Source organism: Trachypithecus francoisi, unplaced genomic scaffold, assembly GCF_009764315.1.
Source record: "Trachypithecus francoisi isolate TF-2019V2 unplaced genomic scaffold, Tfra_2.0 Lachesis_group13, whole genome shotgun sequence".
Taxonomy (NCBI): domain Eukaryota; kingdom Metazoa; phylum Chordata; class Mammalia; order Primates; family Cercopithecidae; genus Trachypithecus; species Trachypithecus francoisi.
The window spans coordinates 34,202,733-34,227,150 of record NW_022681458.1 but is presented as its reverse complement, the minus strand read 5'-3'; the positions used below and the strand labels follow the sequence as shown (position 1 = coordinate 34,227,150).

Here is a 24,418-nt window from a genome sequence, read left to right as displayed (position 1 = left end):
TGCAAAACACACATCCGATAAAGGACTGTTATCCAAAATATATAAAGAACTCTTAAAACTCAGCAACAAGAAAAGGAATAACTTGATTAAAAAATTGGCAAAAGACTTGAACAGACATCTCACCAAAGAAAATACAGAGATAGCAAGTAAACATAAAAAAAGATATTCCACATCATATGTCACTAGGAAATCACAAATTAAAACAAGATAATAATATTTGTTAATAAAACAAGAAGATAATACTTCACACCTATTAGAATGACCAAAATCCAAAACACTATAAAACAATGACAACACTAAATGCTGACAAGGATGTGGAGCAACAGGAACTCTTATTCGCTGCTGGTGAGAATTCAAAATGGTACAGCCACTTTGCAAGACAGTTTGGCAATTTCTTACAAGACTAAACAAACTCTTACCATATAATCCAACTATTGCACTCTTTAGTATTTATCCAAATGAACTGAAAACATGTCAACACCAAAACCTGTACAGGGATGACTATAGCAGCTTTATTCATAATTGCCGTATCTTGGAAGCAGCCAAGGTGTTCTTCAGTAGATGAGTAAGGATAAATAAATTGTGGTATATCCAGACAATGAAATATCACACAGTGCTAATAAAGAAATTAGCTTATTAAGCCATGACAAGACATGGAGGAAACTTAAATGCATATTATTTAGTGAAAGAAGTCAACCTGAAAAGGCTGCATACTGTGAGTCCAACTATGTTACATTCCGAAAAGACAAAACTATGGAGAAGTAAACAGAGCAGTAGTTGCCAGGGGTTAGGGAAAGAGAGGGATAAATTGGAAGAATACAGAGGATTTCTAAGGCATTAAAACTATTTTGTGCCTGGCTCAGTGGCTCACACTTATAATTCCAGCACTTTGAGAGGCTGCAGCAGGAGGATTGCTTGAGGTCAGGAGTTTGAGACCAGCCTGAGCAACACAGTGAGACTTTGTCTCTACAAAAATTAAAAATTTGCAGTGTAGTGGCTTGCATCTGTAGTGCCAATTAATTGAGAGGCTGAGGTAGGATGATATTCTGAGTCCAGAGCCCAAGGCTGCAGTGAGCTATAATCATGCCATTGCAGTCCAGCTTGGGTGACAAAGTGAGACTTTGTTTCAAAAACAAAACAAAACAATTTAGTATTATACTATAATGGTAAATATGTGTCATCAAACATTTGTCAGAATCCATTCAATGTAAAAAGAATGAGCCCTAATATAAACAATGGATGATGTTGGGTGATAATGATGTGTCAAAGTAAGTTCACTGATTCTGACCAATGTATCATTGTGGTGTGGGATGTCTATAGCGGGGAAGATTCTGCATGTGTGAGAATAGCGGGTAAATGGGAACTATCTGTATTTTCTGCTTAATTTTTATGTGAACCTAAAAGTGTGCTAAATAATAAAGTTTATTTTTAAAAAGATATACCATTGCAAAAATAGATTAGTTCTCACCATTATATGCAGTACAGTGGTTAATATTGCAGGGTCTTCAGTCAGACTGTCAGGGTTTAAATCCCTAATAAAATTTTCCCTGTGATTCAGTTTCTTCATCTCTGAAATGGAAATAACAAGAGTACCTATCTCAGAGTTTTAGAGAGAGGTAAATGAAATTTAAATTGCTTAGAACAGTGCATGTCTTGTAAGTTTCACTTCAATAAATCTTAGTTATTATTTCATATACACATTTTATTTTTATCTACAACGTTTTGTTGAATTATCCTAGCTTCCCTGCAAGGTTGGAATAATTGTCCTCACTCTACAGATGAAGAAACTTCAGCTCAGAGTGGCTCAATGGCTGCCTAAGGTCTCACAATTAGTAAGTCACAGACCCAAGGACTCCAACACAGGCCTTTGTCCTCCAAATCCTGTGCACACTGATTCTACTACCTTTTTCATCAACCCACCAACCCTCAGGATATCCCAGTTTCATCACTGCTTTTCCTCTTACTTTCTTCCCTTTGCAGATCCTTAGCACAACACAGACAAGTGATTGTGGACAAGCCAGTCAGTCCACGGAGCCTGGAGACGTATTCCTATAACATATACCACCCCATGGGAGAGGTAAGGAAGGACACATGGCGGGAGGTTGGTAGTTGTCACAACCCACTTTGGAACAGGCAAAGAATGGTTCACTATTAATATCCATGCATTAGAGAGGCTGAAAATGTGGTGTTAAGATCTGTCAATACATTAAATTCAAGGGATTCCTGAACATCTCCCCACCCACCACCACCACTGAAGCTGTAAAAGCTAGTGATATGAAATTTTAAAAAATTAGTAACAAAAAGAAAATGGTCAAGAACATGCCAATGAGCCAGTTTTGCTGCTGTGAACATGAACCAGAATTAAATTTTATTTTTGTTTGTCAAGTTCTTAGCAAGTTTAATTAAGCTGGCCAGCATTGCAGTTTATATGAGTGTGAGGTGGAGAAGCCTTCTGACTGAATCATATTTAGCTGAAAATGTATTTTTTGTAGGATTTACAGGACACATGCAGTAGTTCTTAAGAGGAGAAAACTTTAAAGCTTTTTTTATAATCTATGCACCTGACAAAGGGCTAATATCCAGAATCTACAAAGAACTTAAACAAATTTACAAGAAAAAAAATCCCCATCAAAAAGTGGGCAAAGGATATGAACAGACACTCCTCAAAAGAAGATATTTATGCAGCCAACAGACATATGAAAAAATGCTCATCATCACTGGTCATTAGAGAAATGCAAATTAAAACCACGATGAGATACCATCTCATGCCAGCTAGAATGGCAATCATTAAAAAGTCAGGAAACAACAGATGCTGGAGAGGTGGTGGAAAAATATAAATGATTTTACACTGTTGGTGGGAGTGTAAATTAGTCCAACCATTGTGGAAGAGAGTGTGGTGATTCCTCAAGGATCTAGAACTAGAAATACCATTTGACTTGCAATCCCATTACTGGGCATATACCCAAAGGATTACAAATCATTCTATGATAAAGACACAGGCACACTTATGTTTATTGCGGCACTATTCACAATAGCAAAGACTTGGAACCAACCCAAATGTCCATCAATAATAGACTGGATTAAGAAAATGTGGCACCTATACACCATGGAATACTCGCAGCCATAAAAAAGGATGAATTCATGTCCTTTGCAGGGACATGGATAAAGCTGGAAACCATCATTCTAAGCATACTATCACAAGGACAGAAAACTAAACACCACATGTTCTCACTCATAAGTGGGAGTTGAATAGTGAGAACACATGGACACAGAGAGGGGAACATCACACACCGGGGCCAGTAGCGTGGTGGGGGTCTGGGGGAGGGATAGCATTAGGAGATATACCTAATGTAAATGACGAGTTGATGGGTGAAGTAAACCAACATGGCACATGTATACCTATGTAACAAACCTGCATGTTGTGAACATGTATCCTAGAGCTTAAAGTATAATTTTTAATAAAAGGGGATGGAACCAAAAAAAATTATGTTGAATGTACCTTTTAAGTATAAATAGACAAGACTATGTAAATTATACCTTACAACCACACCCTCTGTAATGTCCATACAGTAAAACTGGAAAGGTCAAAATATTATTTAATGTTTTATAATTTATATGAAAATAAACTGAATCATAGCTTCTCTCCCCAAAAAAGAAATATTTGTATGGCTATTAAGATAAGTTTAGTGGTTTCCAAAATTGGATACAGTGAAAAATTAGCTTCTACTTATGTACATATGTGTATGTGTGTATGTATGTGACATTATGCAAATCTTTTTTGAGGTATAAATTTCTAAAAATAGAGTTGCTGGGTCATATTGCATGTCTATATTTTTATATAAATGCACAATTTGCCCTTCAAATGACCTTTGCCAATTTATTCTCTCAGCATTTGGGAATATATTCATATTTTCCAGAATTTTTTTCAACAAGTACAAGAAAAGATTTACACTTTCTTATATAGTAGTCACCCCAAAGTACTGAAAGTTCTACAATTTTGAAAAGGTCCTGTATGGCCCATGGACACTTTATGACCTGGTATCAGAGATGTGTTCACACCTGGCTTGAGCACTTGCTGTCAGTGTGACTTTCACAAAGACACTTAAACTTTTTAATCCTCAGCTTCCTCATCTGTGAAACAGAAATAGTAGTATCTATCTTGTTGCACTGTTGTGAGAGTAAATGAAATAAACAATACTACTATGTACTGAACAAGCAATAAATAAAAAATATTTGTTGCTGCTACTGGCTACTATTTGTAGCTCTCTCAAGACTTAAGGCATCTGTATCTGACCTAGTCCCATCACAGATATAAATGCAACTACGCATGTGCTAAGCTGTTATTCTTTTCAGTGAATAGACTGAAATGAAAATACCCTCACTTGAGTAAGTATTATTACTGTTATAATAAATTTTATCTATACCTATCACATGCTAAAATGAATGTCAATTGAGATATAACAATTTTCAAATAGGATATTTGTTATCCCTCAATTAACCTTTTTTTTTTTTTTTTTGAGATGGAGTCTTGCTCTGTCACCCAGGCTGGAGTGCAGTGGGCAATCTCAGCTCACTGCAATCTCTACCTCCTGGGTTCAAGCAGTTCTCTGCCTCAGCTTCCTGAGTAGCTGAGATTACAGGCACCAGCCACCATGCCCAGCTAATTTTTTTGTATTTTTAGTAGAGATAGGGTTTCACCATCTTTGCCAGGTTGATCTTGAACTCCTGACCTCTTGATCCACCCACCTTGGCCTCCCAAAGTGCTGGGATTACAGGTGTGAGCCACCACACCCGGCCAATTAACTATATGTAATAACTATATTATTTACTATATTTAGTAAATAACAGTTTATAATTTACTAAATATAGTTATATTTATATATAAATATAATATAAAATTATTTTATGTTATATTATAAAATAGAATATAAAATATTATATATATAAATATATATAAAAATATAGTTATATTATTTACTATATTTACTGTAACTCTTGGTTGTTGTCTGTCAGAGATACCAACTATATAGAAATTGATTATAAGAGGTGTGAAATGCTGATGATTGTCTGAATATGTCTTATGTTTGTGAATTTTCTTATTGCATTCACTGTTACGGAACCCCAAGTTATGGACTTCCAGACCAAGGTGTAAGAACTCTTTCTAAGCACAACATAAGACTTGTAAGTAAATCAGCCACTATTCAGGTCTACTCAATTGAATCAAAACAACTAGCTTAGGACTTGATACAGAAACATCTGTTGGCATGTGAGAACATGTGAGAGGGCCATACTCAGGTCTTCTCTAATCTTGGAACCATGGTGTATTAGTCTGTTCTCATGCTGCTATAAGGACATACTTGAGACTGGGTAATTTATAAAGGAAAGAGGTTTAATGGACTCACAATTCCACATGGCTGGGGAGGCCTCACAATCATGGTGGAATGTGAAGGAGGAGCAAAGGTATGTCTTACATGGGGGCAGCAGGCAAGAGAGTGTGTGCAAGGGCACTGCCCTTTATAAAACCATCAGGTCTCCCGAGACTTATTCACTATCATGAGAACAGCTCAGGAAAGCTTGTCTCCCACCCCATGATTCAATCACACCCCACCAGGTTCCTCCCATGACATATGGGGATTATGGAAACTACAATTCAAGATGAGTTTTGAGAGGGGACACAACCAAACCAATGTATTCCACCGCTGGCCCTTCCCAAATCTCATGTTGTCACATTTCAAAACCAATCATGCCTTCCCAACAGTCTCGCAAAGTCTTAACTCATTTCAGCATTAACTCAAAAGTCCACAGTCCAAAGTCTCATCTGAGACAAGGCAAGCCCCTTCCACCTATAAGCCTTTAAAATCAAAAGCAAGTCAGTTACTTCCTAGATACAATGGGGGTACAGGCATTGGGTAAATATAACAATTCCAAATGGAAAAAAAATTGGCCAAAACAAAGGGGCCACAGGCCCCAAGCAAGTCCGAAATCCAATAGAGCAGTAATTAAATCTTAAAGCTCCACAATAATCTCCCTTGACTCCATATCTCACATCCAGGTCATGCTGATGCAAGAGGTGGGCTCCTACAACCTTGGACTGTTCTGTCCCTGTGCCTTTGCAAGGTACAGCCCCACTCCTGGCTGCTTTCATGGGCTGGCATTGAGTGTCTGCAGTTTTTCCAGGTGCATGGTGCAAGCTGTCAGTGGATCTACCATTCTCTGGTCTGGAGGATGGTGACCCTCTTCTCACAGCTCTACTAGGCAGGGCCCCAGTGGGGACTCTGTGTGGGGTTCCAACCTCACATTTCGCTTCTGAACTGCCCTAGCAGTTCTTCATGAGGTTCTTCATGAGGGCTCTGCCCTTGCAGCACACTTCTGCCTGGACATCCAGGCATTTACATGCATCCTCTGAAATCTAGGTGGAGGTTCCCAAACCTCAGTTCTTGACTTCTGTGCACCTGCAGGCTCAATACCATGTGGCAGCTGCCAAGGCTTTGGGCTTTCACCCTCTGAAGTCATGGCCTGAGCTGTACCTTGGCCCCTTTTAGCCATGGCTGAAGCAACTAGGACACAGAGCACCAAGTTCCTATGCTGCACAGAACAGGGGGGCCCTGAATCCAGCCCATGATACCAATTTTTCCTCCTAGACCTCCAGGCCTGTGATGGGAGGGGATGCTGTGAAGGTCTCTCACATGCCCGGGAGACATTTTCCCATTCTCTTGGTGATTAACAATTGGCTCCTGATTACTTATGCAAATTTCTGCAGCAGGCTTGAATTTCTCCCCGGAAAATTAGTTTTTCTTTTCTATTGCATTGTCAGGCTGCAAATTTTCCAAATCTTTATGCTTTGTCACCTCTTGAATGCTTTACTCCCTAGAAATTTCTTCCTCCAGATACCCTAAATCATCTCTCTCAAGTTCAAAGTTCCACGGATCTCTAGGGCAGGGGCAAAATGCCTCCTGTCTCTTTGCTAAAGCATAACAAGAGTCACCTTTGCTTAAATTCTCAGCAAGTTCCTTATCTCCATCTGAGACCACCTCAGCCTGGACTTTATTGTCCATATCACTATCAGTATCTTGGTCAAAGCCATTCAACAAGTCTCTAGGAAGTTCCAAACTTTTCCACATTTTTCTTTCTTCTACTGGGCCCTCCAAACTGTTCCCAACCTCTGCCTTTTACCCAGTTCCAAAGTTGTGTCCACATTTTCAGGTATCCTTATAGAAGGACCCTACTCTACTAGTACCAATATACTGTATTAGTCCATTTTCACAATGCTATGAAGACATACAAGAGACTGGGTAATTCATAAAGGAAAGAGAATTAATTGACTCACAGTTCAGCAGGGCTGGGGAGGCCTCAGGAAACTATAATCATGGTGGAAGGGGAAACAAACAAGTCCTTCTTCACATGGTGGCAGCAAGAAGTGCAGAGCGAAGGGGGTTGGGGGTAGCACCTTCTAAATCCATCAGATCTTGTGAGACTTATTCACTATCATGAGAACAGCATGGGAAAAGCCCATACCCATGATTCAATTACCTCCCACAGGGTCCCTCCCATGACATGTGGGGATTATAGAATTCAAGATGAGATTTGGGTAGAGACACAGTCAAACCATATCACATGGACATCAGCAAAAGATATCACTGGGATCCATAAAGATGGAAGAAAATCTCACAAAATAAGCCTGATCTGAAATTTCTGGCATGATTGTGTGCCACATGAAAGCTAAGGCAGGTGGTCAATTGAAGGATGTACTGTTATACAATGTTTCTAAAGTGTTACTGGTGGGTTATTCAAACTGTTAATTCTTAAAAACTTATTCGAAAGTGCAATGGTAGATCCTAAGACTTGGTGAGAGAACAGATTGTTAAAGAAAAGGAAAGACGGGAGGTTTCGTTTTGTTTCTTTTACCACACAGCTGTTGCAGTCTAGAGCAAAGATAACAGAGTTCAATGTGTCAGTGAAAGAAGCAGTTATCTTAATCAGAGGCATGCAAACAATCTTCCTGCTGATAGCCACAGTCCTCCCTTGCTGTTTCAGATCTATCAGTGGATGAGAGAGATCAGTGAGAAGTACAAGGAAGTGGTGACACAGCATTTCCTAGGAGTGACCTATGAGACCCACCCCATGTATTATTTGAAGGTGAGTGAGAAGGCTGAGAATTACCTTACCAGAAGAATTATCCAATCTGAGGATATGTGTTTACTATTCAGAGACTCTAATCAGAAGTGTGGAAAAGAGGCTATTCGCTTTGCTTTTTCCACCCCAAACTGGGCTCTTGAAGTTCAAAACTTGTAGATGTTCTTGCCTTAATCATCTGGGTGAAATCAAGTTCAGGAGTGAAGAGAATTTGGGAGAATTGAGTGGGACCATGGGGGTGGGGCTGAAAAACAGCAAGGCCCAGAAGTGGACAATGTCCACTCGTGCTTCAACCAGAGCCAGTTCACTTCTCATCTGTATTTTAAGTTGTATTTTGTTTATATTTTTAAATTTTAAAATGTTCTTTTAAAAAAAGAAACATGTTTGAAAACCACAGATAACCTTCATTTTTAGCTTCTTCCTTTTATGGTTAAGGGAACAAAGATCCGGAGAAGTGAGGTGACTTGTGAAAGGCCACATAGCCAGATGTCAGTATAGCCAGGGGTATAACCAGGTCTCCAGCATCTCCTACCCCTTTTGCATGCAACATGACCAAAAGTATTTGGGACCAAAAAGCCATTTTTCCACAGGGCCAGGACCCTTGGGCTCCTGGTTCTAGACCAGTGATTTTTCAATTCGGGCTGCAAATTAAAATCACCTGGGAGCTGCCAATAATCCTTATGCCTAGACCCCACCTAAGTTGGTTAGAGATTTTGACCCAGTTGTTTCAGGAGGGACCGGGCATACTTCGAACACTCTCTAGGTGATCCTAATGTGTAGCCAGAGTTGACCATCTCTGCACCAAACCAGTGGTTTTCAAAGGGCAGCACTTAAATCATCATCAGCAGCAGCAGCAGCAGCAGCACCACCACCACCACCACCACCAGCACCACCGCCACCGCCACCACCTGAGGGCTTGTTACAAATGCACACTCTCAGGTCCCTGCAAAGGTTTACTAAATCAGAAACTCAGAGGTTGGAGCCCAACAATCTGTTTTAACAAGCCTTCCTCCAGGTGATTCTGATACACACTCAAGTTTCAGAACCACAGTGCATTTTTACACTTGATCATAGCCAAAAGGCTGAGAAGCGATACCACAGTGCATTTCTAACAAGTTCCTAGGTGATGCTGATACCACTGGTCCAGGACCACTGTTTAAGAACCACTACTAAAGTAGTATGACATTAAGAACCAGCGTTACTTAGTTCACTGCTCTCTTACTACTTAGTGTAGGTGTGTTAATTTACAAAGCACAGCCCTAAATTTGAGAGTTAACTACAACTCTTAAAAAACTATTGGCTCTGAAATAGAATTTACCCAGGGATTATGTGAGCAACTGGTTGATATATTAAGCATGGAGCACCTGCCTACCTGATTTTCCATAGGCCATCCAAGTCTATGCTAAAGCAGCCAAAAAGACATCTAAATATCCTCTGCCTGGGGCATATTATAAAGAATAGAACATGCACATAATAAAGAGTTGATAAAGATAAACATGTAGTTAGCATACATATACTCATAAAAAGGCTAATTATAAGAGAACAATTATAAGAGAATTATAAGAGGGTGCGGTGGCTCACGCCTGTAATCCCAGCACTTTGGGAGGCCGAGGCGGGTGGATCACGAGGTCAGGAGATCAAGACCATCCTAGCTAACATGGTAAAACCTCATCTCTACTAAAAATACAAAAATTAGCTGGGCGTGGTAGCACATGCATGTAGTCCCAGCTACTTGGGAGGGAGAATTGCTTGAACCTGGGAGGTGGAGGTCACAGTGAGCTGAGATCGCGCCACAGCACAATAGCCTGGGTGACAGAGCGAGACTCTGTCTCAAAAAAAAAAAAAAAAAAAATTAAGGTAAGAGGCGGATTAGGAATTGTCCTGACAATTTGGAAAATAGATGAGGCTAAAAGGAGAAAATTCCTTGAATATGATAGATCCAATCACGTATTTATTTAATTTTGTAAGTTTCTCATAGAGAGGAAGGGAGCCTTCGTCACCCCAGCTCCCAATGGTTTTCAACAAATAGCCGTGGTCTAGGCTATTTACAAATCCAAAACAGACGTGACTGTTCTAAGCATGGGAGTGTTAACAGCCTCTTCACCAAAGAGAATCCACAGTTAGCAGATTAATTACCACCCACCCACCCCTCTGAAAGAGGGGAATCTTCCTTAGAGTGAGGCTGTACTGATGTACAAGAATAGCAAATGGGGAGAAGGAAAGAAGATTGGGCTGGCAGGGAGTCAGGGAGTCTCTCAGGGGAAGGGGAATTTGTGTAATTGAATCCATTTGAAATTTCAAGAATTTTGAGTGGAGATTGGGATTCGTTTTAAAGACCTATGATTCTTGAATATTACCTCTTGTGCACTTCACCACTCTAAGTGAACTCTAAGTGCAAAGGTTTTATAAAGTTTATCCATATTTAGCCTCTTAGCTTGTGGATTAGGGGTTATGCCTTTATCTATAGTTAGGGAATAATTTAAGGTATAGGCAAGATCATTTTTGGGGTGGGTACCACAGGGAGTCAGTGCATGGTCCTGAGAACAACCATCAGGGTAACTGGCAGGAGAACAAGAGTGGCAGAGGAAAGAATCATATTGATGGGTGTCTCATTAGCATCCTTGCCTCCTTCTTGAAACAACAGAGTGGATTTAAAAAAGGGACCCCTAGGGGAATTAAAAATCTCATAACTTTGCACGGTGCCTTACAACAATCAGCAATTGTTTGGTAATGGGGCATGGATATCTTCTCCAGATCAGCCAACCATCTGGTAATCCCAAAAAGATCATTTGGATGGACTGTGGAATTCACGCCAGAGAATGGATTGCTCCTGCTTTTTGCCAATGGTTTGTCAAAGAAGTAAGTGTCTTTAGCTTCCTCATACTGGTAAATCACCCCCATAAAATACCTGTCACTTCTTGGCTACTTACAAACCATGCTTCTTTCACATGTTAGTGATGCAATTCTTCACTGTGCTAATCCTTCACCTCAAGTGAAATAAAATTAATGAGTAACTTCACTGAAAACTGAATATTCTGATCTCTTTCCAGTGCATCCAAAATAATTTTTATTGGAGAGTAAACATATCTAAATGTAGAAGAACAAATGTCTATGGAGTCAGAGATGAGTTTGAATCCTGTCTGTGCCTCTTTCTAATAGTATTTGGCAAATTTTCTAGGTTTTGTTTTTGTTTTTGGTTTTGTATTTTTGAGACGGAGCTTTGCTCTTGTTGCCCAGGATGGAGTTTAATGGGCTATCTCAGCTCAGCGCAACCTCTGCCTCCTGGGTTCAAGCGATTCTCCTGCCTTAGCCTCTTGAGTAGCTGGTATTACAGGCATGCACCACCATGCCCAGCTAATTTTGTATTTTTAGTAGAGATGGGGTTTCTCCTTGTTGGTCAGGCTGGTCTGGAACCCCTGATCTCAAGTGATCCACCCGCCCTGGCCTCCCAAAGTGCTGGGATTACAGGTGTGAGCCACCATGCCCGGCCCATTTTCTAGTTTTTCATCTGTAAAAAGAGTATGAAATAACTACTTCATGGGTCTATAGTGTGGATTAAGATATGTAGCATACAGAAAATATCCAGCATAGTGAATTTTTGTATATTACTTATAATCCTCCCTTGAGGGAATAAGAAACCTTTAAAAGTAACACAGAATACTTTCTTGGTCAGTTTTTTCAGAAACCCAAACACAGAGAAACCCGTAAAGAGTAGTTCTCAGAGTGTTGTCCCCAGATCAACAGTATCAATACCAACTGTGAACTTACTATAAATACAAAGTCTTGGGCTCCATTTCAAACCTAGTGAATTAGAAACATGCGGAGACAGGGATGGTGGGAGGTGAATGGGATAAGGGAGAGCAGAGGCCAGCAATCTGTGTCTTAACAGGTCCCTCAGTGATTCTGATGTGTGATAAAATTTGGGAACAACTACCGTAATAAGACAACAGAGGAGGGCTTGGGGGCTGGAGGGTGGAGGTTTGATGTGCAGTCACCTCTTATAATTAAGTTGAAATTGGTAGGAAATTAAGAGAGAAAAGATCTCTTCTCAAAATAATTCTGAACATTTCTTTCTTAAATTTCCAGATTCTACAAAACTATAAAGACAACTCAAGGATACGCAAGCTCCTTAGGAACCTGGACTTCTATGTCCTTCCAGTTCTTAACATAGATGGTTATATCTACACTTGGACAACTGTGAGTACACCATGTTTGGTCTTGGGATGCATTCATGAACTAAAGCTCAATTCAGGTTAATTTTTCAATGTTAGCCATTCCAGCTCTAAAAATATTTTATACCTATGTAAAGAAAGGAACCCCATTTGGGATAAAAATCAGCTTAACATCTTTAATCAAACCATCTACATTAAGTTTAGGCCTGAGGAAGCCTAAGGCCTTTTTAGAGTTGAAGTCCATTACAGGTTTTTTCTTTGTTTCTTCCTCTCCTCTTCTATCTTCTTAATGTTTGTGGATTGCCTGCCACCCAATTAGGATTATATTGATAAAAATTCATGTACCAACTTGCATCCATGTCAAATCAGTTCTAGAAGCATAAAGGGAATGAATAATGTATAAACACAAAACCAGCCTACATTTTTCAATGCAATCATTCACACAGGGGGCAAACATCACATAAAGTATTTTTATGCAGCAGACAACTGTCTCTTTAAAATGTTCCTGAAGTCTATCACTCCTCAAATAAGAGCCCCTATTTCTAGAGAGTATTCATTGCCTCCTCTTTTCCATTGCTCCCCTAAGGACTTCAGGGGCCCCTTTCTCTGGAACAGCCTTTCTGGCCTGGTGTGTGAATCGAGTCCTCCCTCTGAGCTTGTCTGATGACACTTGTCTTTATTCCCATCTCCATTCATCAGTCTTCAGCTTCCAGAAATGTGCAGAGACCATCTCTGACACGCCTGGAACGGCCTTTTTCCATCTGTCAAGCTATTTCCCTTTCATCCTGTATCACTTGGACGTAAAAATGACTCCAAAGCAAACATTCCCTGAGTAAGCAGATCACGTCCACAGGCACTGCTAATCTGCTCATGAGGAAAAGGCCAAACTACTTCCTCCAATTTAATTGTTTACATGTATATATACTTTTGGTTGTACAGATGTTCCTATTATTGAGGGCTGCTAGCCCATCTGCAAGACTAAAAATTACACACACAAGCTGCCTAATGTTAAAGGGAAGTTCTTCCAGATAATCCCAGGAAACATTTTTCATGTTCAAGGACCACCTATCATCACCAACACTGTGATTTATGAAACCTTAGAACAGCAACATCCCTATGTTCCTCTGCTACAGGATCGTCTTTGGAGGAAATCCCGTTCACCCCATAATAATGGCACATGTTTTGGGACGGATCTCAATCGAAATTTCAATGCATCTTGGTGCAGTAAGTACCTGCTTAGTAGATGAATTATGAACAAATATAAAGCTGAGAAGTAAGAAAAGAGATGAATTACTAAATGTATAATTTTTGAAAATAAACATCTAATATGGTACAGCTTTCTGGGCTTCCTAATGAGTTTTATTCCCTCTAACAGGATAATATTATCTAGATAGTAAGAGCTATCAGCATTCCAGTACAGGACTCTCTTCAAGTGAGGCTGCCTAAACAAGAACAAAGTAGACCTAGACCAGTGTGGATAGATTTCAAATCCATCCCTTTGTTTTTAAATGTATGAATTATCATAAAGAAAAGAAAAATCAGAGACTTATCCTTGCAGATTATTTCATAGCAGGGGGTGGGCAGTAAACAAACCAAACATTTTTCTCTCCTTATGGCATTTTCATGTTTCCAAATCTCAATATGCCCAGTGAATTGGAAGCAAATAAAGAAGGAGGAATGGCTGAGAATGTTGCCATTAACCAGATGGGAAGGGTTAAAATTGAGACTTGGCAGCTGTGTGGTCTTGAAAAAATTGCTTCATCTCTGTGCTTTAGTTTTCTTTAATGTAAAATGTAGGTCACAGTAACCCTACCTTATCAGTAATTTGTTGTGGGGATTAAATGGAATGCTACTTAGGAAGTGTTGGGTACAGTACCCGGCAGATAAGAGGTGCTCAACTGATCATTCTTATTATTATTAATGAGGATTACAGACCACTTATGTCCTTGCTAAATAGCTCTAATGAGACTCAAGCTAGTAAGACATGAAGGAGAGCCTTAAATCAAAAAGACAACGTCAGAATCTTACCCAGGAACCCAAGAACTGCTTTCCAGGCATTTGTTTCAGGGCCCACCACAGGTTTAAGTAAAAGTATACTCAAATGCCATTTCATTTTGTAGCCCCTTTCCCGGGCCATGGAAGCATGGAGTTTGTTTCTAAATCCTAACGTTATCCCTTTCTGCCATTCTGAGTTCCTTCTAGAATGGTTATCCTTCAGTGACTATACAAGTTGACTAATCTAGCCAGGACGAACTCAACCAAGGGCAGGCGCTGATTCTACCCACAGATGCCCTGAGTATGGATGACTCCTTGCCATTGGTCGTTTCCAAACTGAGATCATGCAGCCTTCTTTGTGGTTTCTTCCATATTCTAGGTATTGGCGCATCTAGAAACTGCCAAGATCAAACATTCTGTGGGACAGGGCCAGTGTCTGAACCAGAGACTAAAGCCGTTGCCAGCTTTGTAGAGAGCAAGAAGGACGATATTTTGTGCTTCCTGACCATGCACTCTTATGGGCAGTTAATTCTCACACCTTATGGCTACACCAAAAATAAATCAAGTAACCACCCAGAAATGGTGAGTCCACAGCACTAAGGCCTCCAGAAAAACCTCAGCAAGACCTCTGCCTTCCTTTTTCTGATTTCCATTTCCAAGATTTTGGCTCCAGTTGCCCTTTTGTTCTCTCTGCTTATCCCTATATTCTTTTTCCTGCTTTTGCACCTTGCCAGACGCCTGCTGGGAAAGCTTTGGGTTAAATGCTGCTTTACCTACATTAATTAACTACCTGTTTCATAAAGTGTCAAGTTGGGAGACATCTTAGGTATTCATCTATAATATAAATGAGATGATTATGTTAATAATCTGCAGGAATGCACTTTCATTTCTGTAAATTCTCTTGAAGCTCCGTTCAGCAATTACAGCTTTTGAACCATGCTTTCAAGAACTTGCCAGCTGTTAGTGGAATATGGCATGTCTAAAATAACATGGCTAAATAATATCTGCTCTCTTCTCTGCTAAACACAATGCTCTATTTTCTTCTAAACTCTTCCTTCAGTATTTGCTTAGGATTATTTGTAAGGGGAAGTGCCAGCAAAATGCAAGCTGGAGCAGGGAAACTGTTTTTGGTCTTATCCGGGTCCTTCTCTGAAGCTGTGTTTACCCAAGCACTGTTGGGCAGAATTACTGAGAAGGACTGGGCAATTTGCCCTTTTGTGAACCAGAGGACAACAGACACAACTCAAAGAGAGGGTAAATTTAGAATTGCAAATTGCAATATGTGTTTTCCTTTTACTTTTTATTTTTTTTCCATTTTTAATTTTAGTAAAATAAACATAAAATTTACTATCTTTTTTTAAAGATATACAGTTTTTTTTATACAGTTCAGTAATGTTAAGTATATTCACATTGTTATGCAGCCAATCACCGGAACTTCTTCATCTTGCATAATTGAAACTATGCCCATTAAACAACTTTCCATTTCTTCCTATAGGAGTCCCTGGCAACCATCACTCTACTGTATGTTTCTATGAATCTGACTACTCTAGATACCTCATATAATAGAATCATGCAGTATCTGTCTTTTTATGACTGGCTTTCACTAAGCATATTATCCCAAGTTTCTCCATGTTGTAGGGTGTATCCTAATTTTCTTCCTTTGTAAAGCCAAATAACATTCCACTGTGTGTATACACTACATTTTGTTCATCCCATCCACTTATCTGCCAATGGACACACTTGGGTTGCTTCCACCTTTTGGCTATTGTGAACAATGCTGCTATGAATATGCGTGTGTGAATCTCTCTAAAGACTCTGCTTTCAATTTTTGTGGATTCATATCTAAAATGTAATTGCTGGATCACATGGCAACGCTATTTTTAATTTTGGGGGGAACTACCATACTGTTTTTTATAGCGGCTGCTCCATTTGATATTCCCACCAACAGTACATAAGTGTTTCTCCACATTCTTGCCAACACTTGTTATTTTCTGTTTATCTTTTTATTTCTTAAAAAAACATGCTCCTCTTTGTATGCAAATGCTGAGAAGGAGTGGGGCTAAGCTTGCTCTGTTCTTAATATCACAGAGGCCTGATGACCTCTTGGTTAGGTTACACCTCTTGCACATCTCCCTCTGGAGCACAACCCAGAAGACACAAGGCCTGAACACTAAAAGAAAAACTACTATAGACCTATGTTGGAGGGAGCCCTTCTCCCAACAGTCAAAAATATTCAACAATACTCAAGTACCTTTCTTTTTTTTTTTCTTTTTTTTGAGGCGGAGTCTCGCTCTGTCGCCCGGGCTGGAGTGCAGTGGCCAGATCTCAGCTCACTGCAAGCTCCGCCTCCCGGGTTTATGCCATTCTCCTGCCTCAGCCTCCCGAGTAGCTGGGACTACAGGCGCCCGCCACCTCGCCCGGCTAGTTTTTGTATTTTTTAGTAGAGACGAGGTTTCACCGTCTTAGCCAGGATGGTCTCGATCTCCTGACCTCGTGATCTGCCCGTCTCAGCCTCCCAAAGTGCTGGGATTACAGGCTTGAGCCACCGCGCCCGGCCTCAAGTACCTTTCTTGCAATTATTCTTCCTTTTCTTGGTCCAGGAACACTTGTACTGCATGATCATTTTGTAACACGTGGAAATAACTAATATCTGCCTAGATCTTTACAATTTACAGAGAGATTTATAGCTATTATCTCCTTTGACCCTCATGATAATATATTACATTCACTTTGGAGTATAGAAATTGAAACTCTGAGTTAACTTTATCTTCAGAACTCTATAAATAGACAGTGGTGGGGCCCAGGCTGGAACTCATATCTTTAGACTCCAGAGGACACATTCATCATCCCACTACCTCACACTGCCTCTCTCTGCTCAGAAAGGGTGTGCAACTTCTAGGAGTCTATCAGCTAGATTCCCAGTCAACTATGCGCTATTTCCTTCTCATTTGTGAGAACTGGAAGTTCTATTTCTTCAATAAAGAAATATACAGAAGCAGATATTTCAGTCAAGAAGCCCAGAATGCTCCCTTTTTCCCAGTTTGGGGGTATTTGTTGTAGATTCCTACTTTCTGCTTAAAGGGATCTGTGACAAACACAAATGAATCTCCAAAGACAGGTAATTAGAGATCTTTGATGGAAAGTGGTCTTCCACCAACAGACAAAGGAGGCTAGTATATTCTAGTATTTTTCTTGGGTACTTCATTTTCTAATTGGTTCAGGAAAACAGATACTATGTGACCCTTTTGCCAAGTTTGTATTCAAAGGTTGGAGGGTCTTGTACTGCTGACTGACTGTCTGGTTAGAGCCCTGTGCTGTGGCCAGAGGCTAGAAGGAGCAAGACAGCAGGAGAGACCTGAGGCAATGGCACCACCACTGCTGGACAGTAACTCTGAGAAGGGAATAACTAGCAACTTCATAGCACTATATACAGAAAACAGTAAATCAAATTGAGAAAGATGGCTTCAATTCTGTGTCTCTTACAGTCTCAGGTGCTGAAGAGTTCACATAAACAGTCATCTCCAAGCCTTTTCAATAAAAAGACTGTGAATATTTTACTACCACGTGTCTACCTTATTGAAGCTACTTAGCAGGGTTTTTAGGTTCTTGGGGGCAAGCTTTGATAGAGTGCACAAAGACACAGAATCGAGCCAACTGCTCCAAGGAGATTTCCATTTCTAGTACTATTTACAAGCAGCAGAGACTAGTAATTAATCTTTATTATTTACAAAACCAAAAGTTTATAGAAATCATGGTAAATATTATACTACGTGATAGACAGCTTGGCAATCACTATGTAGGAGAAACATAACTATATATAGACTCTTTCTAAACTGCTCTGGAAATTAGAATAGCTATAAGAATTCTAATGTTTTACATGCTTGCATTCTTTCCATTTGAATTCTCTTTGTATCAGCCTCTGTACTCCATCCCAAGCTCTGTTGCCGCCAACCCCACCAGGCCAGGGCTTTATTCAACCATTCCGTGGGCCTGCCTCTGAATATATGCTTACAGGAAATTCTCTGGGCCCAGAGAAGGAGTTGTTAAGCAGGCCAGAGGTTTTTAGAAATGTATATTATGTACTATTGGCAAATGAGTTTTTATTATTTTTATTAGGAAGTACCTGTAAGCTGAGAAAAAAAGGGCAGCAAAGAAATTGGCTCTATCATAGCCTTGCAATGTAGTGTCAGAAGGAGAGAGAAGTACAATCAGGAGTTTCACCTCCAGAGATGGAAGTTGAATTCAGAAGTCTAGGGGATTTTCATTTTATCTTCTCAGAAAGGCCCAAATAGCTAAGCTGAGGATCACAATTGAATGCCTCTCATATCTATCTCTTACTCCTTTCTGCTTCTCCATAGTAATTCCTCATGGAATTATTAAAATAGAACTCAAAAGTTCTTTTATCAACAAAGAAGGGTAAACTGGAAAGACTATTTCCTACCCCACAGCCAGGATTTGAGGAAAGGGAATGATATTGGATAAAATAAATAATGGCTGGCAATGAGAAAAAAAAATTTGTTGTCGAGGGTGAGCTGCAGGAAAGAGAAAAAAAAAAGCAAGGAACCATTTGGTTGGCAAGTATAGTCTGGGTCTGATGCATATATCTCAAATGAAAGGTAAGGCCTCACATGGACCAGTTAGCATGGTGTTCCATTAAAACACAATCACACACACACACACACACACATACACACACACAACACATGGGAATTAAAAATAATTAAAAGCAATTCGTATCTCTGCTAGAGACTCTTAAAGAACTTCAGAAGGGAATGTGGTTGGTAAATCACAATGCTTTTCCCAGGCCCCTTCTCTCAACTTCATTACATACAGCAGCTACCCTGAATCCTGCCCACCCCTCAGTCTCATTTCCTTACCAGAATTTCTCTCTCCAGCAGACCGTTCTTGGACCTCCTCCCAGTGTAAATGATTAAACCAGCTTTTTTAGCCTCTCCTACCCATTATCTCAATTCTGGATAACACAAACCCAGGAACTGAGGCAGACTCAGAATCCCTTTTTAGGAAGTGAGGGAGAAGATGAATGGCCAAAATGGCATTCTTAGTGAGTGGAGAGAGAGCAAGTGACTTGCAAGTATGTTTGACAGAGTGTTTTTTCTCTGATCTTAGTCATACACAGAAAGCCCCAAGTACCTTAAGAACACTGCCCACAATGTTCCAGTATGATCCCCCCAACATCCTTATTGCCTTATTGCCAACAGAAATGTTGTTCCTTTTGAATTTCACTGGGCCAGTTTCCTCTCTAGACAAGCACTACTCTGCAACATCTCAGGATTCAGCTGGACAATACAGAGCTGGGAGAAAGAGAATCTAAAATGAGACCTGTCCCTAGTCAGGTATCCAGGGAGCTGGTGCACTTGGAGTGCAGTCAGGCAGCCCTGAGGGGTAAAGCTATGGTGGATCACAGTACAGGCAGGGAGGGAGACCGTCATGGGAAGCAGTGGGATATTCCATCTGATGGGTAGAACACACATGTCTAGGGTGGGGAATACCTAGAGGGTCTGTCGGCAAACCTAGACGAGATGCATCAGAAGGTCAATAAGCCCAGCCAGTAGACTTGGGCCTCACTAACGTGACTCTGATCTCAGGAAAGGGGCTGCAGAGGTGAAGTGGTGGTAGGTGTGGGGACGGGTATGACTTCCAGCTCTGAAATGCTATGAGAGATAAACACTATAAGGAAAACAAAGAGGGGAGTCAGAGAGAGATATGAAGAAAGGGCTATGGGGATTCAAAGTGGGAAGAGATAGAATCCAGTTGTAGGGATCAAGTAAGGCCTCTTGGAGAAGTTGGCATTTGAAAAAGTCCTTTGAGGCTGGGCAGAATTTCAACAGCAGAGATAAGAGGTAGGGATTCCATGTGGAGGAAACATCCTGAGGAAAGATAGAGGCTGAGGAATATGGGGCAAGGCTGAGGAATGGTAGGAAAACGAGTTTTTGACTATCATCTGGGGGGATGACAAAATATGGTGTTGGGAAGGTGGGGTAGAGTCATATTGGAGAGGATCTCAAAAACTAGGCTGAGAAGTTTGTACTTAATTCAGTGAGCAACCAGGAGCTCTTGAAGACTTTTCCACAGGATCATGATCATAGCTGTATGCTACAAAATTTCATCTGGAAGCCAGGTGGGAGAACTTGAAAGAAGGATTGGTGAGAGGAATGGAAATCTATTAGAAGATGCCACAGATGGCCAGGTGCGGTGGCTCATGCCTGTAATCCCAGCACTTTGGGAGGCCAAGGCTGGTGGATCATGAGGTCAGGAGTTCAAGACTAGCCTGGACAAGATGGTGAAACCCCGTCTCTACTAAAAAACCACAAAAATTAGCTGGGTGCAGTGGCAGGCGCTTGTAATCCCGGCTACTTGGGAGGCTGAGGCAGGAGAATTGCTTGAACCCGGGTGGCGGAGGTCGCGGTGAGCCAAGATCGTGCCACTGTACTCCAGCCTGGGCGACAGAATGAGACTCCATCTCAAAAAAAAAAAAAAAAAAGATGCCACAGATCATTTCAGAGGTAGAGTCTGACATAGAATGATGACACTGGAAATGCAACTTGGCAACTGTTTTAGAGATGGAATATCAGAGATGCCTGCAGAATTCTACATGTGTGTTTGGTAGAGCATGCAAGCCCAGAAATATGAAAGTCAGAGCAGCCTTATTAGCGGGATAGATGGTGAAAATGGATTTGAGCATGTTGAATCTGAGGTACCAGCAGGCTACCTAGATGTAGACGTCCAATGGGAAGTTGGAAAGGTGGCCTAAAACTCTGGAGATGAATCTGGACAAAACACCAAACGCTTGGATCGTTGGATTTATTTTAAACACCAGATATCTGTGTCTGCATTTCCCACCTACAGATTCAAGTTGGACAGAAGGCAGCAAATGCATTGAAAGCAAAGTATGGAACCAATTATAGAGTTGGATCAAGTGCAGATATTTTATGTAAGTATCTTTTTTTGCCTCTTCAATAGTATCTAAGGCACAAAAGAAGTCAGTGGACTTTGGGTGGCGAGATAGGCGGGAGAGGAACAGAAGAGTTCCTGGGATCAACAGGGAGTTGTACAAATCAAAATGACCAAGGATAAAAGGGAGTCTGTACAAATCCAGAATTATACTCTCTAGGGATAAGGTATGAACTAAAAGAAAAAGAATTAATGCGCTGGCTCAGACCAGAACTTCCCCTGGCTTCAGTTAAAAAGAGCTGGCAAGCTAGAAGGCACAGGAGTTAACGGGAAGGACATTGTCCACTGACCTTTGGTCAGTCAATTCAGTTCCCAGAGGACCCATCAGGCTAAGAAAGCCCTGGAGAAAAATATCTAAAGACAAGAATTTAGTTGAAAGGAGAGCGCGCTGTTTCTCCCAACCCCAACCTCCACCTTCTCCACCCTCCATGAGCCCCCCTCTAAATACTTGTATAATATTTTTCTTGTGGGTCATTTTGTTTCTGTTCCTTTCTTTATATGACTCAGTTCATTCTTGCCAGGCAATATTAGGTTGCCAAGTCAGTGACTCAGCTGAGAAACTTTAGCCAAACCTCCCCATGTGCCAGACACAGTGTCAGGTATGATGGGGGACAGAGACACTAAATAAGATGTGGTTCCCGCCCTGCAGAGGCTTACAACCAAGGAGAAAGAGAAGACAGCTATTCCTGAGACCCTGATCTAAAACAGCTTCTTTATTTTACTAAGTGAACCTTTAGTTCCTGAAACGGCTATAGAAATCTGTTCTTTCAAAGTACGACTTCTACCTCTGCCTTCATGTTTTCACCTGTAGATGCCTCATCAGGGTCTTCAAAAGACTGGGCCCGAGACATTGGGATTCCCTTCTCATATACGTTTGAGCTGAGGGACAGTGGAACATATGGGTTTGTTCTGCCAGAAGCTCAGATCCAGCCCACTTGTGAGGAGACCATGGAGGCTGTGCTGTCCGTCCTGGATGATGTGTATGCGAAACATTGGGACTTGGACAGTGCTGGAAGGGTGACATCTGCCACTGTGCTGCTGGGCCTGCTGGTGTCCTGCATGTCTCTTCTCTAAGTGCATCCCGCTCAGGCCTGCTCAACCCCAGTGGCTTGGGTATGGCTGGAGGAACAGTGTGCTATGGTTGTAGAGAAACCAAATCATTTAACTAAAAATACTTCCTATTTCAATAAGGAAAAATCATGTCTGCGTTTTAATATTTGTTTTTCTGTGAGCTGAGCTTTATTCCTTTATACGAGGAATTAGTTAGGTATTAGTTAGGAATTAGTTAGGTATTAGTACAATAATGCTACAAACCAAACCTCTCTAAAACCAAGTGGTGCAAATCTACAGGTCATGATGCAGTGATCTTGGTTGTGCTCGCTTAGGCATCCGTGGTCAGTTTCAGGGCAGCTGATAGATCTCGGATGAACTCACTCTGGGGGTTGGCTACTGTAGGCTAGTATAGGATAGCCTCAGCTGCAATGAGGAACGGGGGCTCTGCTCCCTGTATCTTCTCCTCCAGCACATTAGTACCATGCACTCATGACCATGGTGAAGGAGCAAAAGTAGCAGGAGAGCAAGTCTCAATGTGCAGGCACTTTTCAAACCTCTGCTTGCATCCTATTTGCTAACATCCCATTTGCCAGAGGAAGTCACATGGCTGAGCTCTGCATCAAGGGGTGGAACAGAGCAGAAGGTGGTGAGTGAAGAATTGGGGCCGTCAGTGAAATGACTCTGTCTGGTGTTTATATCACACCCTTGACCTTCACTGGCTTAGCTTCATAGTCGGTAGCTCAGCTACAATTCGAGGCAGCTCAACTAGATGGCTATTATCCTATTCAGCTTTAAATGCAGAGAAACCTGTGAGTTCCAGTGGAACCCCACTGCTCTTGAAATCTAATTAAAAGTCACATGATGAGATTCTGATAGGGTCTTTTGTGTTCTACTAATTTTTGTGATTTATGATCTTAACATTCACTAAGGAAAATGAAGTAGGAATAGGTCTTCTACCCTGGTGTCTGGGAAATTTTTCTCATCTGTATTCTTCAAAAATTTTGCTTATGCTTTTGAACCAGGTTCTTGCTTTCTTAATTTTGTGTTAATGAGTTAGTAGCAGCATTCAGAGGATAAGTTATACAATCTCTCTTGATGACTGTTGTTGGTTTTATTTACTTATATATTCATTAAAAAAATTTAAGGATCTACTAGGTGCATTTTGATAGGTTCTGGGATTATAATGGTGAATAAGATAGACGTGGTCCTGGTCTATTTGAAATTTATATTCCAATGAGTGAGATCAGGAATAGCAGCCATAAATAATTGGAATGGACATGCTATTTCATACCAGGTGAATCCCAGCTCTAGGGGAATACAATAAGCAAGAACACAAATAAATAAATTAAATATTGCAGTTTGTGACACATACTATGAAAGAAATGAAAAGTCAATAGAGAGGAGAGGAAGGCCCATATTGTATGTGTACGGATATCTGGGCATTTAATTGTGCTATCTCATCTATTAAATTTTAAGTGCTGTTAAAGTAGCAGCCATGACTGTCATTTCCTATGTATCTCTATGTGACACATTGAAATGGTGCTAAGCAGTTGTCAGGCTTCGAATAAATGTAGTTGTGACCAGCTGACAGGGCATCCTTGGGTGTTCAGTCACCCATTGCCAAATATCCTTGTTGGTCACAGTCACAATACACTTGTTGGTTGTAACCCTTTTATTGCCTTTCTTTGTAGTCTTTATTTCTTCATGTTTTGCTAGTGTGTGGCTGATAAGGGTCAGAAAGGAAAATGTCAGCGGCAATAGGGTTTAATGAATCAGAGAAGAGCTATTTACATAAAAATGCCAACTCCACAATTGTGGCATTGTCAGGAGGAAATGGTTTGGTTTCATCAATGGTCAGCCTAGAAAGGAAGAAAACTAGTGTGACCACCCAATGCTATATTCAAGAAGAAAGCAGGGGATCTGTGCTTACAGACACTGGTTTTCAGTGTTCATCTGGCCTGGGTTTTAGTCTCCAAGGCTATTTTAAAAATAACTCGAACCTCTGAGTACTATGGGAGCTCTGATCACAAAGTTTAATTCATGTCTAGAGATGGAGCTCATGGGCAAATAAAGTCTAAAGAGAATAGAGAGAA

The 24,418-nt window shown here is 40.7% G+C and overlaps 1 protein-coding gene across 3 annotated transcripts in view; it reads left to right on the top strand.

The window, feature by feature from the left end:
• The window catches only part of CPO (carboxypeptidase O), a 38,697-nt gene extending 14,618 nt beyond the window's left edge, over positions 1-24,079 (top strand). The window contains exons 2-10 of one of the 3 annotated variants that reach the window (XM_033230541.1): positions 1,981-2,077; positions 5,127-5,181; positions 8,035-8,136; positions 10,888-10,992; positions 12,220-12,330; positions 13,439-13,529; positions 14,680-14,882; positions 21,168-21,252; positions 22,084-24,079. In XM_033230541.1, the coding sequence (XP_033086432.1) occupies positions 8,047-8,136; positions 10,888-10,992; positions 12,220-12,330; positions 13,439-13,529; positions 14,680-14,882; positions 21,168-21,252; positions 22,084-22,346 (948 nt within the window). In that variant the 5' untranslated portion in view covers positions 1,981-2,077; positions 5,127-5,181; positions 8,035-8,046 and the 3' untranslated portion in view covers positions 22,347-24,079. Of the gene's footprint in view, positions 1-1,652; positions 1,833-1,980; positions 2,078-5,126; positions 5,182-8,034; positions 8,137-10,887; positions 10,993-12,219; positions 12,331-13,438; positions 13,530-14,679; positions 14,883-21,167; positions 21,253-22,083 lie in introns of those variants that run through there. The other 2 variants (XM_033230540.1, XM_033230539.1) reach the window with 2 other exon arrangements.
• Positions 24,080-24,418: the final 339 nt, after the last annotated feature.